The sequence below is a fragment of the Camelus dromedarius genome, chromosome 3 (genome assembly GCF_036321535.1).
Source record: "Camelus dromedarius isolate mCamDro1 chromosome 3, mCamDro1.pat, whole genome shotgun sequence".
NCBI classification, from domain to species: domain Eukaryota; kingdom Metazoa; phylum Chordata; class Mammalia; order Artiodactyla; family Camelidae; genus Camelus; species Camelus dromedarius.
In genome coordinates this window covers 82,200,571-82,224,661 of record NC_087438.1, presented here as the reverse complement: position 1 = coordinate 82,224,661, position 24,091 = coordinate 82,200,571, and the positions used below count along the sequence as shown (strand labels likewise).

Below are 24,091 nucleotides of genomic sequence, written 5' to 3'. Positions count from 1 at the left end.
GGATAGCAAAGTACGGAAAAGAAGCATTAAGTCTAAACAGCAAATTTTATGATTTAAGCAAGATACAATAGTAGGTTTGGAGACAACACCAAGGAACTACTGTCAATTTACTAGTACCACCTGAAAAAATTTCTTTATATCCCAACACCTAGTATATAATAAGTAAATATTCATCAAAACCAAAAGACTAATATTTATCTTAATGTATTTTAAATCTGTTGATAATTACAAAGTTCATTTGCAAAAGTAATAAGTTAATAGCTCCCAAATATTTATTTCATTAATAACTCATTTCTCAACCAAAAGCCAATAAATTTTTAACTCTTCAATTATAAAAAGAAAAATAATAAACTTTTATGTGAATTTTAACTAAATTATGGTAAAAAAGATAATGGTCATGAACTATTGGCAAGTCACTACTAGACATGTTCAAAAAATAAGTAATTATCTTTTAATACTACTCTGTAATGATGATTTTCAAGGAACTTAACATCAATACTATCTTTTGAAGCATTAGTACTTACAGACCACAGGTACAAAAATTCCAAGCAACCACTGTATCATTACTAAAGAAATATCACTCAATTCAAATAATAAATGTTTTTACTAAAGTTATTCATATGAGACTTCAAGTAGCTGTTTGCTTGCCAACTACATTTTTATAGGTAAGTATCTATATAAATACCTTTTTATAGAAAGTTCCAAGTACTTTCATGTATACTGCCACATTTGATCATTAAAAAAAATCTTGTGAAATAGATATTACCTTAATTTACAAGTTAACCATTTTTGATCTGTTATCTGCTTATGATCACAAAACTAGTATTCAAATATGTAAACATTTATTGAGAGCTTAATATATGATGGCCCCTAAAAATAAATTAAAAAACTGAATAAAACAGAATCTCAGCCTTTGTCTACTAAAAAAAAAGTAAACAAATAATTACAATAAATTATAGTGCTATAAGAGAGTAACCATATAATTTATCACCCAAATAGGAACACTTCTGAAAATAGAAGGTGACACTATTAATTATTAATTAATATGAGGACAACAGGCATAAACTGGAACATGAGTCATTCTATCCACTGCAGAATTATAAATAAAGTACTGTACTAAACAGATTTTAAAATCTGAACCCAGGGTAAATTTTCACTCTTTTCACTGTATGCATAAAATACACATGTAGGATACCAAGCTAGCAAGCATCAGTCTCATGAGAAAAAAAACCATTTTAAAACATTGTGTCATTAAAAAAAAAACTAAGATAATCTCTTTCATTCTCTAATTTCCAAAGGTTCTGAATCTTATTCTAAATTAGCATTCTTCTCAGCTATTTCATCTACTATATTAAAATTTAAACTATCCTATCTATCTTAACTGATGACTTTTAGTTGTATGTTCTAAAGATGACTTCTTTCATACATTTAGATTCAAATTTCTAACTACCTATTGAATATCACTATATGATACACAAGCATCTCAAATTCTATATATCCAAATAAAACTTACGTTCCACTATGTCTAACTCCTATATATCACTCTTCTTCTTGTGGTCATAGATATTCCCAAAGTAATCTGAAGTCCAGTTGTCAAGTAATGTCAATTCTACTACCTAAATATATTTCATATCTATGTATTTCTTCCATTAGTCACTTGATATTAATTGAGCACCTACTATAATAAAGTCAATGAAACAAGCTCTTATTTCTCATTCAGACTACTGCGAATGCATACTTTCCAAAGGTAATTATAAATTATAAAGTATTTATCTTCCTGTTCCTCTTGTCTCTGATCATTACTGCCACCAGAAAAATCTGGCAAAACCATAAACCTTAGCTTGTCACTAGACACTTTCAAAAACCTGTACTTTTTCTACAACTAAAAAAATTAAATTAAAATTCCTTAGCAAGACTATAAAGATTTTCCATATACTGTAATCTTATCTCCTCATCACCAAACTCACTCCAGCCTCAATAAAGTACTAACCATTATTAGCATATATCTCATGCTTTCTTTGTGTCTTTGCTCACCTGTGGTAGATTGGTAAAAATGGCTATGGGATGGTTTTTTAATGCAGAAATAGATAACTGATACATATACACATTTTCTCTTCTTAGTATTCACTTCTTTTTCCCTCCTCAACCTAACCCCACCCTCACTGTTAAAAATCTATCTACTCTCAGGGCAAAGTTTCCTCTTCAATGAAACTGATTCTTCAGAGATAATTAGTGTCTTCTTCCCAAAACAACACATACTCCTACAATAGCAGGACACTCCTACAGTAAATATTTTTCTCATTTCAGTAAGCTCTAAAACAGCACAATCTGTTTTACTTACTTTTGTGTTTCCCACAAGCTCACACAAAGCAGAACTGAATACATGAAAGTAAAAAAAATCAATAGCCTAAACAAGTGTTACTTCATTTCAGTTAAATCTTTCTTATATTCTTACCTGCAGGATCCCAAGTTATATTGTGTGCTATTGAGTCCAGAAAAAATTGGCCACTTTTCTGCCACTGACTATATAATTCCTAAAATTAAAAAAAATTCATTTAGCCAATTATTATTGGCATCTTTTCTCTGTCAAATGTATACACTGACGTTTATTATTTTTAATAACACATGCACTCATATTTAGGCATAATTGACCAGGTAGTCATATTTAAGGAGAATAAAATGTTCAATGCAGTCAAGAAAAATAAGGAGTATGTGATGGAAAAGAATAGTCAGAGAATATCCATTCATAGAGGTCCAAAAGTCAGTCTTTAGCATATTTAAACAACCAATAAATATTTGCCACCTTGGACAACATATGTATTAACCTCAGACTTTAAAAAGTTATAATTATTGCTTTATTATTATAGTTACAAAGGTGTAATTTAAAATATGTCTTTGTCTCTGCTATTTGAGGCTTCTTTCTTTTTTAATGCTTCATCTTCACCTGAGATTATATGGTATATGTGAAAATTCATAGTAAGAGGTGTTAACACTTTCACTGTATTATATAATTTAAGAAATTTAAGTTTTTCATTCCTTAAAGCAATATTTTTCAAACTTTTTGTTTTTACCTGAAAACCAGTAAGAAATACATGTTGCACTGTGACTCAAAACACACACACATACACACATAAATGCAATCTCAGTTTACCCTTACTACGTGTGATACACTCTAACATTTTCTATTCTATTCCATTTTCTTTTAAATTCAAGTTGTAGCCTACTAAGTTGATTTCTCTAATCTCTAATAGATTGAAACTCATAAACACTCTCTTAATGCAGTGGTTCTCATACTTCAGTACGAAAATAGCCTGAGATATTTACTAAAAATTCAAACTGTCAAGATCCATGCCCAAAGGTTCAGGTTGAAAAGGCCAGGATGGGGCACAGGAATCTATACTTTAACATCTCAGGTGATTTTGATACAGGGGGACTGCAGAATATGCTTTTATCAAACACCACCCTACAGCAAAGGCTGTCAGTCACAGCACACATCAGAACTCCCTCTAGAACTAGATGTACAAGTACACAGGCACAACCCATGTATTTAGAATTCTCCAGGGCAGGATCTGGACACACTTATCAACTAGTGATTCTGAAGTGTACCTCTCATGAAGAACCATCATCTTAAAAGTATATTCCAGAGTATGCAAATAATATATTTTTATGAGGATCTGAAGATTCTCTGAAACTGTATCTTGAGATAGAAGTTTTTTTGTATTTTTTTTATTGAAGTCAGTTTACAATGTTGTGTCAATTTCTGGTGTACAGTATAATGCATCAGTCATACATGAAAATACATGTATTTGTTTTCATATTCTTTTTCACCATAAGTTACTACAAGATATTGAATATAGTTCCCTGTGTGAAACTGAAGTTTTTTGCACCTTCCAAGTCTCTGATTTTTCCATTTGATCCAGTTTTCCCCTTAGTCATCAGGCTTTTTTTTTTTTTTTTTTCACCCTCTCTGCAAAATCAGTGCTGCCTACCAATAAACCAGCCTCTTCTTTTTTTTTTTTTTTTTTTTTTTAAATATGGAACGCTTCACGAATTTGCGTGTCATCCTTGCGAAGGGGCCATGCTAATCTTCTCTGTATCGTTCCAATTTTAGTATATGTGCTGCCGAAGCGAGCACAAACCAGCCTCTTCTTAATAATTTTTTCACACTATTAAACAATTATAATTAGTACAAGAGAAAGTAGGCAAAACCTAAAGTTCTCAATTCTACCATTCTACCCTTATTAATAAAGGCATTTTAAAAAAACATAAAAAACTGATTTTGCAAAAGTCAGAAATTTCATTCAACAAATATTTTTTAAGTATTATTTGAAATAATAGTGTTTTAGCAGAGAAACTATTTAAAAAAATTTGTTTTAAATACTGTCAATTACTAATTCATAAGACTGTAAGAGCCTCCAGTAGTGGATTCATTAGGTAATATATCTACACAAACAGAAATGGGAGAATTATGGATTCTCCTTCTATTAAATTTAACACATTGATCACGATGGCACCCAAATCTGGGTGACCGTTGTGTGTCCTCAGGGGCACCCAATCCACAGTGGGCGATCAACATGTTAAAAATGGATATCAGTTAACCCAGAGAAAATATTTTTTATTAACACAAGGTAGGGGAAAATCAACACAACTGGTTTAACTCTTAGTTCTGTGGCTCAATAGCTGTTTCACTGCTTGAGTCAGTTATTTTCTTTGGGTCTCTGCTGCCTTACTTATAAAAAAGAAATAATAGCTGCCAAACTAAGTCAGAGAGTATTTATAAGATATTAATCAGCTATGTGAAAAAGAAATTAAAAATATTAAAAGATATATGGTAGGTGTATTATTAAAACACTTTAATTCTTTACATTTAACATATTTCCACAGTCTTTGACATCAAGAATGAATAGATATTAACCAATTGTGGAATTGAAAAAAGAGCCTCTTAAGGCTGACATGCTTAGTATCAAACAGCTAAAGAGCAGCAGAGAAAGAAGCCAGCTCTATGACTCCTACTACAGTGATCTTTAGAGCACACCATGCTGATGGTCTTAAACACGGTTAAAAAATCACTAGTTTAATCTTCAGTAGACATGGGTAAAATAACCTGGTCTGTCTGTTATATTTAAGAGCATTTAAACACCCAAGAAATCTACTATATAACCTCAATATTTATAACCTATTCTTTTAAACAACTTTCAGAACTATTTCTGAATTAGTTTCTTTGTAAAGAAAAACATTCGCTGACCTACTAACAATTATATTACATGATATACTAAGTGCAAGAAAATAAGTCCAGGGGGCATGTTAAGACCAAATACTTATTATAAAAAAAAAATGACATATGGAAAAAAAGTAAAGCATCTCAAGACAACTGACCAAGCACAATTTAGTTTAACTCCATTTCAGTGAACGATGTAAACATAGTTTTTATAAGGAAATGGCATTTAACATGTCTTTAATTGTAGTGTATAATTTATACTGATTTATGTGACGATCTAATTTTGTACTCTTAAAAATAGTTATCTTTTAAGACACAAGACATTTCCATTTCTAAAAGAAAAGATAAATTACTGACCAAATTTTTCTTTTGCTTCGGTAGGTTAACTGGTTCAAAAATAGAGATAACATTTCCATAGGATGCAGCAATCTTTTAAAAAGAAAAAAGAAAGAAAATTTATGGATATGTTAACTTGCTTATGAATCAAAAGAGCAAAAGAGATTAATACTGTAACTTGAAATATACCCATCACAAAACTTCTTTCACCAATACTTGAGAATATCAGTTTCAGGGACTACAATATTTAGGTCAGAATCCCTACTGTCACTTGCTATGCTAACTAGTAAGTTAATCTCTCTGAATCTATCTATATTTATAATATATATAATACTATCTTTTTAGTAGTATTTGTAAAACATCTGGTATATAATTATCTATATAAGATGCATATGTAAAAAAAAGAGATACATAGTAAATGTTAATTCTCTTCCTCACATAATAAAATCTATCGATGTATTCTTTGTCAAGTATGGAATTTGACCTGGCTTAAAAATCAGTTTTTAGGTTACCTGTCCTCAAAGATCACAACTCTGTCAGTGAACTGTCAGTATGTTTAACTTTTTTGAATTAAAACTTAGATCTATTCTTTTGTGAACCCTCCAAGGAGTATATGTTTTCAATATTCTATTTTATTTGAGTATCTTTAAAATTTACCATTTAAATTAATGGAGCATAACTCTTCCTGGCTCCGTTTTATAAGGTAGCTACTACTATAGTTTCAGTGAGTCACAAATATCAGAAATCAGATAGATACATAGATAGAATGAATGAATTAGGGATAAAAATAAGAACATACAATCTAGTAAAGAGGGAGTAAGGAATAAGGATACAACATTTACATGGGAAAAAACTCTCAATGGATATTTTTAAATGTTCTGAGCAATTCTTAGAATGTGGAAATCAACCGCACCGAGTCGGTCTGGGAGTGTTTTGTTTGGGCCTTTAAGTGTGGGTAGGACATCAAAGTGCAGTGAATATTCAATTTTAGAAATAAGGCACAGTATGAACACAAATGTAAAGATTAAAAGAAACAATGTATGTTTGGAGGTGACTGACCATCTGCCCAGCTAGAAGACAGAATAATGGGCATGAGGCCAAAAGGCAGGTGAGAGTCAGGTTACACAGGGTCTCATATTAAGGTGAACAATCTGAACTTTTCTAAGGTAATGGGAAACTAAGAATGTTTTTAAGCAAATGAACAACAAGATAAATGCATATGAATTTTCTCAGAAAAATAAATCTGGTCGTACCACAAAGAAAAAAAACAATAATGACAAAATATTGATGACCATGGTGTTAAGAAGTATTTCCTTTTTAAATGTAAACAAAAGTCCCAAGTACCAGGACCCACAAATTTTCTTCTTGATAACTATGGAATCATTTGATTATACTGATATCTGAGAAACAAAGGAAATTTACCCTGTATTAGAATGATTATAAAACCAAATGACCTTTTCATTCTAACCTGGACTGTTATGTAATTTAGCCTATCACAAAAAGATAACTCACACTGGAAATAATTAAAATTAGACTTCCAACATTAATGAGCTCTATATGAATCAAGTGGTGTGAGCAAATTTTTTTATACAAGAACTACAGAGCTAGGAGATCAAACAAACATGAAGAGAAAGGGGAAAAAAAGTCTCAAGGATTTTTAGCATTCTATAATAAAAATCATTTTTGTAGTACAGTAAGGATGAAAGGCATGAACAAAAGAAAGACAGATGAGAAACACTTGTAACTCTATAAAGGGAAGGGACATAGGAATAACAAAAAGAATAGTAGTCCAAAAAATAGGTAAAGACTACAAGAGCTGAAACTCCTTTATCATGAGTATCTTTAAACTAGGTCCCAATAAGTGACTTTTCAGAATGGCAGGTTTATTAAGAATGATTAGACTAAACTTAAAAAAAAAAAAAAGATTGGGTCCATTTTGATTTCTCACACAAAACATTCTAGTGGAATCACAAGAATCAAACAATAAACTTAAATATCTTGCTAAAAAATTAAGTTTGCAAAGTTCAGCCCAGTCTAGCTACAACCTAGGCCTGGTCATCTATGCCCATACAGTGCTATGTTAAGCTATCTATACACTATACTGCCTAATAGTTATGATTCTCCCAATTCTGGTACTATATAAAACTGGATTTAACCTAATATAGAATCATATGCCTTGTTTCTTTTGTTGTTGTTAGTGTTTTACTTTCAAGGTAACTTTTTACTTTTCATACGTAAATAGAAGTCCAGATAAAATTTTTCATTTTTCTTATAGACTTAGAATAAATAAAAAATTATAGACTTTAGAAGAGTTTATCTTCATTTTCATACAAAGTTTATCTAGAAGTTACAAGGAGATAACTACATGTTTACAGACAAAGGACTCTAACAGTAACTTGTCTTCAGGAGTTTATTTACAGACTGAAATTTACTGTCATTCTTTCCCTCAATTCAATAAATTTTTAGATAAGTACGTTTTAAACCTATTTTACAGGTAATGAATATTATATTTCTTTATTAACTCATAGATAAAATTATGCTATATTTTAAAATTATACAAGAATAAATTCCTAACAATCTCTAAGATAGATCTGAATCAGGAATTTTGTTCCGCAGAGTACATCTCAGAGAGCCAAAGATATTTGTAGCTACATTGTCCTGGAAACAAAGCAAGTCTCTAATTCAATAGACTATCCTGACAAAAACCATATTCAAAATAAATCTCATATTACCACAAGATTACAAACCTTGCCTTGTTGCATTGAACAATCTACACATCCTACTTGAATATTTCCATGTTTAGCTCCTGGGATTATTTGCAATCTTTCAAAATCACTTCCCAGTATAACAATGTCACATCCAGATGCATAAGCCTAAAAACAAACAAAAAAGAAAAAAATAAAATAAAAATGATCAAATTGTCAAGAAAATATTTATCATATAGAACACTGGCATTAAATATTATGTTTTATCAAATTTTAAATATTCTTTAAAGAAAAAAAACTTTACTATTTGAGAATACTTCCTTTACTGCCAATATACAGTCCCATCAGCAAATTCAGTCAGTCCTATCCGCAAAATATACACCAGTTCCTTTCACTTCTTCCATCTCCACTGAATACTACTGCCCTTATGTAAACTACCATAATCTCTCTCCTGCACTACTGTTTATATTCTGACTCCTTCCATTCTTGCTTCCCTCTAATTCCTTTCCACACAAAGTCAAGAGTGATCTTTTTGTTGTTGTTGTTTTCTGGGGGGAGATAACTTGGTTTATCTATGTTTTTTAATGGATGTACTGGGGATTGAACCCAGGACCTTGTGCATGCTAAGCATTCACTCTACCACTGAGCTATAGCCTCCCTACAAGAGTGATCATTTTAAAATGTTTATTACACCAAGTAATTTTCCCTGCTTAAGTCCCTTCAATTGTTTCCTCATTGTACTTGGAATAAAATCTCAACTCCTTACCAATGTCAATGCCCTAAATGACTGTCTAATTCCCCAAACCCATGTCAAGCTACTCTTTCCTTCCCTCAATTGCCTCCAGCTCCTATACTGCCCTTCTTTCCGTTCTGTGGGCACGTCAATCTTTTTCCGCCTCAAGGTGGTTTATCTTCCTTTGATCTGCCTGGTGTTTGTCAAGCTAGCTTCTTTTCAACATTCAGGTCTCAGATCCTGAATATATTCGTATTCATTAATATTCTCCCCTCATTACTTTCCATCACACCACTGTTTTTCTTCTTCATAATATACATCACAGTTTGTAAGTATCTTGCTTATTATACATTTCCATCACTACAAGTTAAGTTCCAAGACAAAGAGGTAGAGTTCAAGTTTGTCTTTTCTCTGCTCTGAGATCCCAGCAGTTTCTTCCATTTAAGAGTACATGGCTGTCCTCCGAGAATTTACATATATAGACCAGCAATAAATTTGACAATAAAATTTCTATCACAAACTGTTTTCTATCCTGATACGTTCTTAAAATTTTGGTAATTCTTTATTTTCCCATGACATTTGCACATGCACATACACCTTATTTAAGAAAAAAAATAGTATACTTAATATATACTTTATGACCATAATTTCTACCAATTCCAAAATGGTTCTGTACAAGCCACCAAAAAATATTAGAAAAGGGACTTGAAAGACATTACAAATAAATCTGCTCACATTACCAACAAGAAAATAAGACCTAAATAGGCTGACAACTTCTTAGCGACTGAGTGGGCATGAGAACTTTGACCTCTTCATTTTTGATCTAGTACTATTTCCATGGCAGTACAGGGACTTTCCTAGTTACGTATGCTTGCCTGAAATTTTCCTAAGTGGAATTAGGGGAAATCAAGTGGTTCCATTAGTGTCACATACTGGAAAAAACTGGCTCAGTAAACGAAAAATCTCATGATGATCTGCTCACCTATGTAAATATCCACAATACAATCGTAAGGCTTGTCATAAGACTATTAGTAAGAATAAATTTCAAAACTAATTTATTTTAAGAAAAATTTTCATTAACAATAGTCTAAAATACCTTAATATTTTAGAAACTGATTTTCTCCTTAATATTAAATTTTGATTAAAAAAGTCAATTGTTATTGTTCCCCAAAATACTGTGCTAAATTTGGAATGTTTACAATTTAGATTTCCTTCTCACTAAACAAAATTTTTTCAGTTTCCATTAACCAGAATATATATATATAACCAGAATATATATATAACCAGAATGTTGCACCTAATCTTGAGAATCACAAGGCTAAATTTTCCTGAATTAAGTCTACATTAATCCTGAAGTGCCTCATAAAATTATTGTTTAATACAAGTATTAAAAACTCAGAATTGATAAATGCAAAGTTATCTCAGAAATAAATACCTAGCCCTACAGAGAGAAAGACGCCAACTTACAATACAAACAAGCCTTGATCACTGAAAGACTTACACAGCTCTGGATTACCCTTGTTTTTTTGCTGCTGCTGCATTATACTATCACTGTCTGTCATTTGATGTTTTCTTTGTGATAGTACTAGAAGGTACAAAGCTATTTCTCCCCATTTTTGATAAACTTTAAATAAAATTATTGATATTCATCTGAAATATCTCTCTCATTCAGTCCTCATTTTCTTCTCTAAGAGTTGTAACTAATGGATGACAATAAACTAGTAAATGGGGGAAAAAAAGATATAACCAAAAGATACAACCTTCATGAGCTAACTACCATGCTTGGGGCTTATAAAAAAGATTCCTAGGTTTCCTTGACTATAGAATGTTAATTTTTATAGTTTGATTGTATAATTAAAAATAAAATCCATAGAAGATTCAAACTATATTTCCATTTTGTTCTATTTCTTAATAATTTTCAAGAATGTATAAATATCTCCTTAAAAATCCTGCTATGCATAGAATACTGGTTAACTAAACTATGGTGCATATCCACAATGGAGTATTACATGGCCACAAAAAGGAGAAAGTTATCTATGAACTGACTGGAGTGATTTCTAGGGGATGGTATAAAGTGAAAAAAAGCCAAGTAGGAAAGGGCATATATAGAAGTTTATGCGTGTGTAAACAACAAGGAAAATAAGAAAACACATGTACCTCATTACTACAAAAAGAAATAATGGGAGAAGAAAACTAAGAGAGAATAAAATTATTTACCTACTAAGGGGGAGAGGATGGAGTGGAAGCAAAGAGTAACATTTCCAAGTATAGGTTTTTATATACTTATGACTTTTTAAAATTGAAATATAATTTATCTACAACACTATGTTAGTTTCAGGTGCACAACACTGTATTTCTGTATTTCTATACATTATAAAATGATCATCACAATAAGACTAGTTACCATCTGTCACCATACAAAGGCATTACAGTACTATTGACTATATTCCCCATGCTGTGCATTTCATCCCCATGACTCATTTATTTTGTGACTGAAGTCTTTGTCTTAATTTCCCTCAAGTATCAGCCCCTCTCCATTCCCTCTGGCAACCATGTCTGTCCTCTGTATCTATGAGTCTGTTACTGTTTTGCTATGTTTGTTCACTTGTTTTGTTTTTGAGATTCCACATCTAAGTGAGCTCATATGGTATTTGTCTTTCTCTGACTTCTGTCACTTAGTATAATATCTTCTAGGTCCACACATATTATCACAAATCACAAGACTTCATTCTTTTTTATGACTGAGTAATATTCCAGTGTGTGTGTGTGTGTGTGTGTGTGTGTGTGTGTGTACACATACACATACATCTTCTTTATCCATTCATCTACCAATGGACACTAGCTATGACTTTTGAAACATGTTAACATTATACAAATTCAAAAATTGAATTAAATCATTCACAATGTGGGGGTGAAACAAAAGAACTGACTGCATTTTAAATAAATATTATATCTACACTGAAAGAAAGAAGGCAGGGAGGAATTAAGTAATTTATGAACACAGATTTTGAGTATACATTTTCAGTTTTAGACAGAAAGAAGGAAAAACCTAGTCCTTCTCCCGTGTTTCTCGTTTACTCTTACATTATTACCACATTCACAATACTTTTGACAACAGACATGTGGGGGTTTTAACCACACAAAGCAATTCTGTGACATTAACTGGGTGTCCCACAATTTAACTCAATTCTGACACTATCAACCTGGAGACAGCATCAGATCCCACAAGTTAAGGGCTCAGTCTTAACTGAGACTGCCCTCTACATTACATGCTAATCACAAGTAGTAGGTCCACAGATTAGCCACACTTCTGTCCGACTTGGCTACAAATGAGAGGTTCCCATGACCTCCCCCACCTTGGATATATTTGCCAAAACAGCTCAGAGAACTCAGGGAAACACTTATGTTTACTGGCTCATTAAAAGATATGATAAAGTATACAGATGAACAGCTTCATAAAGGTCTGGGAGCATCCCAAGTACAGGAGCATCTATCTCCATGGACTGGGTTGTGCACCCTTCCTGTTACCTGGATGTGTTCACCAAAACGGAAGCTCCCCAGACTCTATACTGTTGGGATTTTATAGAGACTTCCTTGTGGAGGTATGATCAACTGTTAACTCCATTTCTAGCTCTTCTCCTCTCTGAATAATGAGGGGTAGGGATGAAAATTCCAAGACTCTAATCATGGCTGCACCTTTCTGATGACCACCCGCTATCGAAGTGCCCATCCAGAGTTGCCTCATCAAAACAAAAGATGCTCCTTGTGCTCTTATGACTTAGGAATTTACAAGGGTTTCAAGAGTCTTGTGTCAGGACCCACATTCAAAGACCAAATATTAGAATAAGAGATGCTCCTATGTTCTTATCACTTAGGAATTTACAAGGGTTTCAGGAACTATGTGCCAGAAATGGGGGACAGAGACCAATACATATATTTTCTATTATTTCACAGGCAGGATGAAGAGAAGAAGTACAAACAAATCCTAAACTCTTCAGTAGGTTTTTTTAAAAATTGTAGTGGTATGGACAATGTAGTTCTGAAACCACTTTAGACACATTATAGGATTGAGCAAATGAGCCAAAGTTCTCACTGTGTAAGAAAGAACAAAGATATGAAATGTGGAAGACACAGCAGAGTCAGGTAAGGTTGGAATGAAATCAGAAATATTGGTATATAAAATCATGCTTTCTAAAATATACATATTTTCTTATGCACATGCAAACATATGTTTGTATATGTGTATGTATGTGCATGCTATATGCACATATGTGTGTATTTGCTAGTTCTGTCCACTGAAAGGGCCAAGAAACAAACACATTCCAGTAGCAATGAGATCACCTAGTATCTTGATCTTGGTTTCTACATTGTCTACTAAAAGAAACCAGGGCTCCTCAAAGAAATGGTTAATTACAGGGCCAGGTAGGGCAGCTACAATGAGAGCCTAAAGCATCTTGTTATGCCAAACAGAAAGGAGGTGCTCTAAAGAAAAAAAAAAAGAAAAGAGCAAAGAGAAAAAAATACCAGGAAGAAATCATCATCAGTGGATGCTCAATCCAGAGGGAAATCTTGGTGAGGATCAGGATAATTGCATGGTCTTAAATGTCTTTCACACACTGCTTATTAGTTGTGAAGAGAAAAAACAAAACAGTTACACAGTGGAGAAATGGATAGAACCATAATGGGTCATCAAAATTGACACAGCTAATGATAAATATCATGTGCCTCCAAATGTGATAACCTAGAGAAGGACACAACATCATCTATGCAGAATTTTGGCCAAGAATGCATAACCCTGATCTAATCTAGAGAAAACATCAGACAAATGCAAAATGAGAACAAGTTTGTTTTTTTAAGGGGGAGAGGGGAACTATATTCTTCAAAAATCAATGTCAAAATGAATAAAGAGAAAGGAAAAGAAAAATGACACTGAAGATACATGATAATTAAACGCAATACCTGCCCATGGACTGAACTCTGTACTGGAAGGGGTAAAAATGCTACAGAGAACATTGTTGTATCAACTAGTAAAACTGGAACATGGACAATACATTAAATAAAAGTGGTATGTAAATTTATGAAGTTGATAACTGTACTGTGATTATGTAAGATAATATTCCTACTACCATGAAATACAAACCAAAGTGTTTAAGGGTAAAAAGTTATGATACGTGTAACTTACCCTCAAATGGTTCATGAAAACAAAAATGTAGGCACACACATACATATAAGAGTGTGCACAAATGATACAGAAAATTGGGGTAAATTATTAACAATAGCTAAATCTAGGTAAAGAGAATACAAGTTTTCTTATAATATTTTCATTTTACTTTTTCTAGGTATGAAATTATTTCCAAATATTTTCCATTTAGTAATGAAGACATCTCAAACCTAAATAATTATTTCAAAAGGTTAAAACAAAAAATTGTTGTCACTCATTTGTGCTTTCCTCCTTCACTCACTGTAGTCACCTGAGCCTATTTTTTCTCTTTGGCGGGGTCAAAGGCTAAGTGCTTTTCACTAGTATTCCATTTAATCCTCACAACAAATCGTGTGAGATATTTACTATAATCACCCCATTTTACTGATAAGAAAACTCAAGTTTAGAGGACTGAGTAATTTGGCTCAAATCTCAGAGATAGTGTGAAGCACAACTGAGAGTGACCACCAAGTTATAATAATGAGAAACAACATGCTCTTACTCCTTCTGCTATGCTGCCATACAATGCCTCATAAATAGACACTGATATAAATGTAATAATGGTCCCCTAATTTCTTCCCATAATTAAAAATAACTTCTTTGGATGTGAAGCAACTAGAATTCCCATAACTGCTAATAGGAATGTAAAATAAAATGGTATCACTGCTTTGGAAAGCTAAACACACGCACACTCAACAATCCAGCAATTCTACCTCTAAGAAATGTGTCCATATATACACTAAGAGACATGTACAAGAACATTCATAGCTACTCATAAAAGCTCCAAAGTAGAACCAACTCAAACAAATAATGGAATGTATGAATAAATCATAGTATAATCATACAATGGAATACTATAAAGCAATGGCTCTCAAACTTCCTGGTCTCAGGAATGTTTGGCACTCTTAAGAAAATACTGAAGATAACCACCCTAGCTCCCCCTCCCCAAGAGCTTTAATTTGTGTGGGTTATCACTATCAATATTTACTCTTTCAGAAATTAAAACTGAGAAAATATAGTATACCAATTTATTCAGTAATCAAAACTCCCCAACAAATAAAAGCCCAGGACCAGATGACTTTACCAATGACTTCTACCAAACATTTAAAGAATAATTAACACTAATCCTTCTCAAACTCTCCACAAAACACTTAAGAGGGAATATTCTAAACTCATTTTACAAGGCCAGTAATTACCGATACCAAAGCTACGCAAGGACACTCCAAGAACAGAAAATTACAAAAGCCAAATTCCTTGATGAATATAGATGCAGAAGTCCTCAAAAAATACTAGCAAAATGATTTCAATGACACATTAAAAAGATCACACACCATAATTAAGTGGGATTTATCCCTGGGATGCAAGGATGGCTCCATTAAGGCAAGTCCACAGCTAATATACTGAATGGAAAAAGCTGAAAGCTTTCTTCAATGATCAGGAACAAGACAAGAATGCCCACGCTCTCAACAATTCTATTCAACATAGTATTGGAAGTTCGAGCCAGAGCAATAAGGAAAGAAATAAAAGACACTCATATTAAAAAGGAAGATGTAAAATGGTCTTTGTTTGCAGATGGCAAGATATCACATATAGAAACGCTAAAGACTCCACCAAAAAAACTGTTAAGAACTAATAAATGAAATCAGTAAAGTTGCAGAAAACAAAATCAACATGCAAAAATCAACTGCATTTCTAAACACTAACAACTATTTGAAAAAACAAATTAAGAAAACAATCCTACTTACAACAGCATCAAGAAGAATAAAATACCTAATAAATTTAACAAAGGTGAAAGATCATGTAAATTGAAAATTGTAAGACAATGATTACATAAACTGAAGATGACACAAATAAATGAAATGACAGCTTGTGTTCTTGGACTGGAAGAATTAATATTGTTAAAATGTCCATACTACCCCAAACCATCTATAGATTCCACGTAATCTCTGTCAAAATTCCAGTGGCATTTTTCACAGAAGTAAAAAAAAATTCTAAAATTCACATGAAACCACAAAAGACCCTACCCCAAAAAGCCAAAGCAATCTTGAGTAAGAAGAACTAAGCTGAAGCCATCACATTTCCTGATTTCAAACTACATTACAAAGCTGTAATAATCAAAACAGTAAGGTACTGGCATAAAAACAGACACATAGACCAAAGCAACAGAATCATAAGTCCAGACATAACACACACATACAAGGTCAACCAATCTTCAACAAGGGCACCAAGAATATATACTGGGGAAAAGACAGTTTCTTCAATAAATTGATGTTGGGAAAACTGAACATCCACATACAAAAGAATGAAACTGGACCTTTGTCCTTCCTCATACACAAAAGTCAACTAAAAATGATTTAAATACTCAAACATAAGACCTGAAACCACAAAACTCATATAGGAAAACAAAGGGAAAAAGGTCCTTGACATTGGTCTTAGTGATGATTTTTTGGACACCACAAGCACAAGCAACAAAAGCAATAATAAACAAGACTACAGTAAACTCAAAATCCTGCACTGCAAAAGAAACTACCAACAAAATGAAAAGGCAACCAATGAAATGGGAGAAATTATTTACAAACCTATCTGATAAAAAGTTAACATCCAAAATATAAGGAACTCATTTAACTCAAGAGAAAAAACCGAACAATCCAATTAAAAATGTGCAGAGGTCTCAAATAGACATTTTTCCAAAGATGATGTACAAATGACCAGTAAGTACATGAAAAAATGTTCAACATCACTAATCATCAGGGAAACACAAATCAAAATACAATGAGAAAATCACTTCACACCTGTTAGGATGCTATCATCAAAAAGGTAAAAGATAAAATGTTGGTGAAAATGTGGAGAAAAGGGAATCCTTGTGCATTCTTGGTGGGAATGTAAACTAGCATAGCCACTGTGATAAATAGTATGGAGATTCCTCAAAAAAGTAAAAATAGAACTATCATATGATTCACCAATCCAACTTCTAGGATTATATCCAAAGAAGATGAAATCACTGTAAGAGATATCTGCACTCCTATATTCATTTCAGCATTGTTCATAATAGCCAAGATACAGAAACAGCCTAAGTATGCAACAATGAATGAATGGATAAAGAAAATGTATTTTATACACACACACAAAAGATTATTCAATCATAAAAAACAAGAGCATTCTGCTACTTGTGATAAACTTGAGGGCATTATGCTAAATCAGACAGAGAAAGACAAACACTGTACATACGTATTTCACTTATACATGGAATCTAAAGACATCCTACTGATAGAAACAGAGAATAGAATAGTGGTTGCCAGAGGCTAAGAGGGAGGGAAATGGGAGTTGAGGATCAAAGGATACAAGCTTTCAGTTACGAGTTAAGTTACAGTACATGCCTAATGTACAGCATGGTAACAAGTTAACAATATTGTGTTGTATAGCTTAAAGTTGCTATTAGAATAAAGTTTTAATGTTCTTATCATAAAAACAACAAAATAGTAATTATGTGAGGTAAATGATGTGTTAACTAACTTTATTGTGGTAAAAATTTCACTATATATGTATATCAAATCATCATATTATACACCCCAATCTACACAATGTTAATGTCAGTTGTATCTCAATGAAAAAACAAGAGAGATGAATCTGTACACATAATCCAAACTGGGTATCACGCAAAAATCACTTGAAACAGACATATCTTCTAATGAATATCTCTAATAGATTATTAAAATTAATCTAATCTCTAGAGTTTATACAACATGATGAGCTAATAAGCATGGAAGTACACCAAACCAAAACAAACCGTACCAAACAAAACAGGGAAAAGTGGATTTAATTTAAAACAGGCTCTGCACCCAAAGTTCACAGCAGCACTATTTACAATAGCCAAGACATGGAAACAACCCAAATGCCCATCAACAGACAAATTGGTTTAAGAAGATGTATATATATACACACACAATAGAATATTACTTAGCCATGAAATGGAATGAAATATTGCCAATTGTAGCAACATGGATGGGTCTAGACATTACCATACTAAGTGAAGACAGACAAAGATAAATATTTTATGATATCACTTATATGTGGAATCTAAAAAATAATACACATGAATCTATATACAAAACAGAAACAGATTCACAGACATAGAAAACAAATTAATGGTTACCAAATGGAAAAGGGAGAGGGTCAAGAGATAAATCAGGAGTATGAGATTAACAGATACAAAATACTATACATAAAATAGATAAGCAATAAGAATTCACTGTATAACACAGGGAATAATATTCAATGTCTTATAATAACCTATAGTGGAAAATAATGTGAAAAAATACATATATAAAACCTAATCACTTTGTTGTACACCTGAAACTAACACAATATTGTAAATCAAGTATACTTCAATCTCAAAAGTTCAATTACTGTAATTCACATATTAACAAAATGAAGAAGAAAAAAATAAATTAAATGGGCTGTGCATGATTTCAAAATGGTCCACCTGCTACTAAATTCTTAAAGAAAAGTAATCCATCTACTTGATTTTAAATAAAAACCTAGGATGTAATATTACACATAATCTAAACCAAAATCTAAAACTAGATTTTATAGATTCTTCTAAAATAAACTGTTCTCAAAAATTCATTTCTAGGTGCCCTATTATTATCAAAACAGTAGGAAGAGAACTGGTTTATCAAATAAATGGCCATACCACCTGAGCTTCAAAATTAATATACATATATTACAATTGTTACACTAGCTGTTTCTGTCAAAAGATTTGTAGCGAGAATAAACTATTAATTAGCAATGAAAATTAAACTGACAAATGAAAATCCTTTTATTAGGCACATGTAATGTTAGGCTGACTAATTCTGAGAATATACAAGGTACATAGAAAGAACTGAGTTCATATTGTGCTATCAAGCCTATAACTGCAAAATGATTTTTAACTTTAAATTTTGGTAGAAAACCTTCTCAAATATTCTAAATTTCAAAAGTTACCCAGGTTGTAAAAGTCAGCATTCTATTTTGGAAATCCTGCGATTTCTGTTAAAAACTTAAGATTTCCTGTTTTCACTGTTTTGTTTTAACCAACCATATCAGGTATATATATCCCAAAGAACTTCTTCCTGGTATACTTCCTGGTGAAATGCTTTGGTTGGCATGTTATAATTAACAGTATTCTCATTTTTTAAAATGCAGCGTTAAGTATTAGTATTATTTCAATAATCTTAAAGGTGCCTTAATACTATTTAAAACATAATATTTTAAAAATAGGCCAAATATTTAAAAAGAAGTCCAATTTGTACTCATAATGGCATATGAGCACCACAAAAATCATTCTCTTTCTCCAGATGCAAACAGTATTAAGCTTTCCCTTCCTGTATTCTCTCCACCTACAAACATTCACGTGCTTCTCCAAACAAAACAAAACAAAACAAATAGTTAAACAAAAAGTTAAAGGATGCTGACTATTACAGAAAGCTGAGGAAGGAGAATGCTAATTCAGACTCTATTTCTCTACCAACACTCAGATAGCTGCAGTCAGTGTTTTTGACTTCTAACCTGGGACCCCTTGGCTGGGAACACTGAGTTGTCTAATACAATAGGGAGTCCGGAGTTAGTACATATTTGCTATATCTTGTATAGCATAGGTATTTAAATTCCAAACTAGAGACAAGAAGTTCTAAATATTAACACAATCTGTCTCTTGGAAATTATCTCCCTTTCCATTTCATTCAAAACATAATTTCAGCACTAAGTATGGACAATCTATTTTATATTAAAGCACATGTCATGTACAGACATATTAGAAAAATCTAGATTCTAATTAACTATGTCTGTTTTTAACTTATTATTTGTCTTTTACAAATAAAGTATTTTTTATTCTAGAAACAAAAGTTGTCAACAGATCAGGACCAGGTTAGTCATATACTTTCATTGAAAAAAACAGTAAGAAATTAACAAGGAAAAAAGGAGTAAAGGAAGAATTCACATACGTAAAGAAAAAAATAAAGAATTTTCGCTTAGTGTAAATAAAATCTCTCCTGGTTGCTTATCTGATATTTATGGTAAAATGCATAACAACTGACTTTGAAAAAAAATTTTTTTAACTAACTGAAGTATTTTATTTGGACTCAAATCTGAATTATTAAAGATTTTTTTAAAACAGCAATTTTTAAATATACTGCAATAAGGCTTTTTCCACCCATTATTCATTAATTCAACCAGTATTTATCAAGCACTTTTTATGTGCTAAGCATTAGAATAAATTTAACCTTTATAATAATTGATATTTTTAAGGGTTTTACAGGTACTAAGCAATGAATGTAACCCTTTTTCATGTAACAATCCTATGAATTTCTTCGTTAGACCATTTAACAGATGAGAAAAAAAGGAATTCAAAAAAATGTAAAACAACCAGTCCATGGATATATAACTAAAAGGGACTAGGCTGGAAAACAAATTCAGGTAATTATTATTAGGTGACATCAGTCCCTTTAGACTGTTCTAGCCACTCACAATGAAATTGTGGAAGACACACACAAGGCAAGACAAAGTTAATGATACAGTTAAAGTGCAAATAAAGTACTATGAAAGTATAAGAGACATGGTCACTGACTACTAGAAGCTTTCTTAAGAGAAAAGTTAAAGTAGTTTGATGCCAGTTTAAGTACTACAAAATGTTTCCAATACTTAGCTATACTAACTATATTAGTAATTGCATATTTTAAAATCTAGAACCCATGAGAAATAGCTTTCAATTTCATTTCAATTTAAAACCTGTCAGACTGTATTCAGGAAATAGGATCTTATCTCTTGTAATCTTTCAAAACAAGAATAAATAAGTTATCTGCAAACATGCAATGGGAGGAACTATAAACCCAAGTCTGTCTTTAGAGAAGGCATAATGTACCAGGAAAAACAAAATGATTCCTCAAGTGGGCCTGCAAGAGGAAGATTTCATGTTCCTACCTCAAGTAAAACTGGAATTTAGAGTTTTTCTAGTCTGCACAAACTATCTACCATTAATGTTTGCTCTCTTCCTATGAAATAAAAAGAAGCAAAAAACAAAAGAGGTTAAAAGAAAACTCAAGGAGTAAATAATAGATTCTTTTTAGAAAAAAGGATGATTTCAAGAGAGAAAAATTTAAGATGTCCAGTGTCCAGGAGACTGAGGGCCAGAAACTTAGTTTATAATGGAAATGTCAGTGTAATGCTCAAGAGTCAGGGATGGATTAGCTGCAAAGGAAAAAGGTGATTGTTAATAAACTACCACCAAAATTATAGAGAGCTGGGATCTCTTTATACTAAACAATAACAATAACAATTTCTTTTTATTTTTACCGTATTAACTGGACTGCTTCCAGAGATCTGGGAGAAGTCTGTAGTAGGCTTGGTGAGAGATGATTAAAGCCTGGTCTATGGAAATACACTTGAAAATTCAGTAGAAATGAACAACAAGCTACATGGTGGTGTAGGATGATCATATCTTTGGCACATTAACTCACCTCTCCTTTAAAATAACAGAAGCATTCATCAAGATTTTATATACACATAGAAGGATAATCTAGGTGTATAAATAGGCCAACATATCAAAGTTCACCCCACTGCTTAAAGAGATTCCGAAAGCCTTCTTAGAAAAAGCTGTTAGAAACTACACTGGAGGAAGCACTCATATAACTTTAGATGTCAGAGAATGTAATGTTACCATCCTACAATATCCCACTAGAAAAATCTCCTTAGAATGCTCTTTTCCACCCACCTGTAAATAGCAACAGCAGTGAGCAATGTTCAACTGCAGGGAGACTACAGTTGCTCACTGAGACCTTCAGAATTCACTCTTCTGAGTACTGAGGCTAGGTTAACATTAGAATTAGAATCTCTAAAACTGCTGTCAAGTGCAAGCTAAAGTGTACATGAGACACTGTATTCGGAAGGTACAAACTATTTGATAATAAAGTACTTGGTTCGCACAGATCTAAAAGTACAATTCAGGCATTAAACACCTACATCAGGTAAAATAATGACTACTAGTTTTTCTATTATTTATTCCGACTGACAAAGGCGACAAAATAGTCAAAAGCAGGTGAGACGAAAACCTGGTAAGCTCTTTATTTTGTTTCACTTATTTACGCACAATTAAGTTTTACTTTTAATCTCAACTAAGAGATAGCTATCAAGTTGTAGCAAAAACCATGAGCACTGTAAATAGATAAAGGGTATTCACTTATGGCTTGAAATTTTTATGAAAACTATAGTTAAAGCAGAGAATTTCACTGTACTGGTAAGTAGCCCGTAGTCTAGGGCCCTCTTCTTTCCAGTATCTTGGGAAAACCAATGAAATTCAAGTCTCTTTAATAAACCTTAACCTGGAATCACCACTACATAGCAAAGAGCAGTTTCACTGAAAAACAGTGGTGCAACTTTTAGTAATTAATCTGAACAATCTAAGATAAATAAGTTTCCCAGAACTACTATACTGTTACATATGGAATTCAAAGAATGGCAGGAGTCAACTCTTTACAAATTTTTTTTTCTTTCCGAAGTTACTAGTCAGTGAATTTGGAAGAAAAATAAATGAAAAGCACTATTTTCACTATATTTTTACACAGCGCTGCTGGTTGATATAGCAAACAATTATTAACTGTTTTAAGACACCAACTCTTTTTAACTACAGAGATACTTGGCTTTAACTTTGAATAAGAAATGAAACCAATCCCAATTATTCCCAAATGTGACAACTAGAGCCTATGGAATGGGGCCCCATGCACATTACACAATTCTTGGATAAACGACTTTGGTAAACCATCCCAGCCCAAGGACGTCAGATCTAAAACTTTAAAAATCCTACAAAACATTCTAACTTCTGAATTCAGGCTCTGTACATTAAGGACATCAATGACCGAAGCGTTACTGCCTCCATGGTTCTCAAACGCCAGGTCCCCGGGCCCTTAAGGGCAGGGACATCCATGGAGGGGAGGGGGGCGTGGGGCCCCCCGTGAGGGCGACGAGGCTTTCTTGGCCTCTGTCCGTCATTCTGGGCCGAGCTCGGCTGACTCAGAGGCGCGGACTCGCCACCGGCGACGCGGAAGCCTCCCTCACTCACCGTGAAGCGCTGGTCGCCGACGCTGCCCACGGAGAAGCAGTGGTCGCCGGGGTTCACAGCCCCGGTCAGCACCTGGTGCAGGTTCATGTCGACGCCTTAGTCCAGCAACCGACGCCGCGTCCGGCTCATGCCCCGGGTCAAGCCGCTTCCCTCCCTCTCTCTCTCTCAGGGGCGGCGGCCACTCTTGGGAGGCGCCAGGCGCCAGAAGCCGGAGCCGCTCCGCTGCGGCCCGCAGCTCATCCCGAGGCCCCACGGGCGAGGCCCGAAGGGGGCGGGCCGGCGAGCGGGCGGAGCGCCGCGCTCGTCCGCGCACCTGTCACAGCCCCCGCGGGCCCAGGTGAAGCTCGGGGTCGACCCAGCGGCCGCGACCCCGGCCCGACTCACCGGCCAGGAAGGCCGCGAGGTCCACAACACTTCCTCCGGGCTCCGGGCGGAGGGCTCCGATCGAGCCCAAGCGGCACAAGCGACAGATGCTCGCCCTCCCCACCTGACCTGGCCCTTCCCGGCTCCGGTGCCTGCCACCCCGACTGGCCTTGGCGGCTCACTACGCGTCGCTAGGTCCCTTCGGCCCAAATATCGCGAGATCTCTCGCAGCGATGAGGACTACTGTGGTAAAAGATTCTTTTACCACAGTACAGAGACCGGCAAGTGAAAAACGCCTCTTCGGGGAGATGTTGGCCAATCCCGAGCCCCAGTCCACTTAGGGCTCCGCCCACTACTGAGGACAGACCAATCTCTTCGAGGCCTGTGAGCGACGCTGTGCGTTTGAATGTTGAACGTAGGGAGTCTGGTAAAACAAAAAGAGGCT

At 33.8% G+C, this 24,091-nt stretch overlaps 1 protein-coding gene and 1 non-coding gene across 10 annotated transcripts in view; both read right to left on the bottom strand.

Moving 5' to 3' along the window:
- Positions 1-23,420, bottom strand: part of DMXL1 (Dmx like 1) — a 114,902-nt gene extending 91,482 nt beyond the window's left edge. For all 9 annotated transcript variants that reach the window (XM_031448870.2, XM_010997967.3, XM_031448871.2 and 6 more), the window contains exons 1-4: positions 23,284-23,420; positions 8,302-8,427; positions 5,576-5,647; positions 2,456-2,534 (exon numbers count right to left, since the gene is read on the bottom strand). In XM_031448870.2, coding sequence (XP_031304730.1) covers positions 2,456-2,534; positions 5,576-5,647; positions 8,302-8,427; positions 23,284-23,370 — 364 coding nt within the window. In that variant the 5' untranslated portion in view covers positions 23,371-23,420. The remainder of the gene's footprint in view (positions 1-2,455; positions 2,535-5,575; positions 5,648-8,301; positions 8,428-23,283) is intronic.
- On the bottom strand, positions 4,029-4,135 carry LOC116152411 (U6 spliceosomal RNA). The gene has a single exon (XR_004136042.1). It is a non-coding gene; the product is annotated as a U6 spliceosomal RNA (small nuclear RNA).
- Positions 23,421-24,091: the final 671 nt, after the last annotated feature.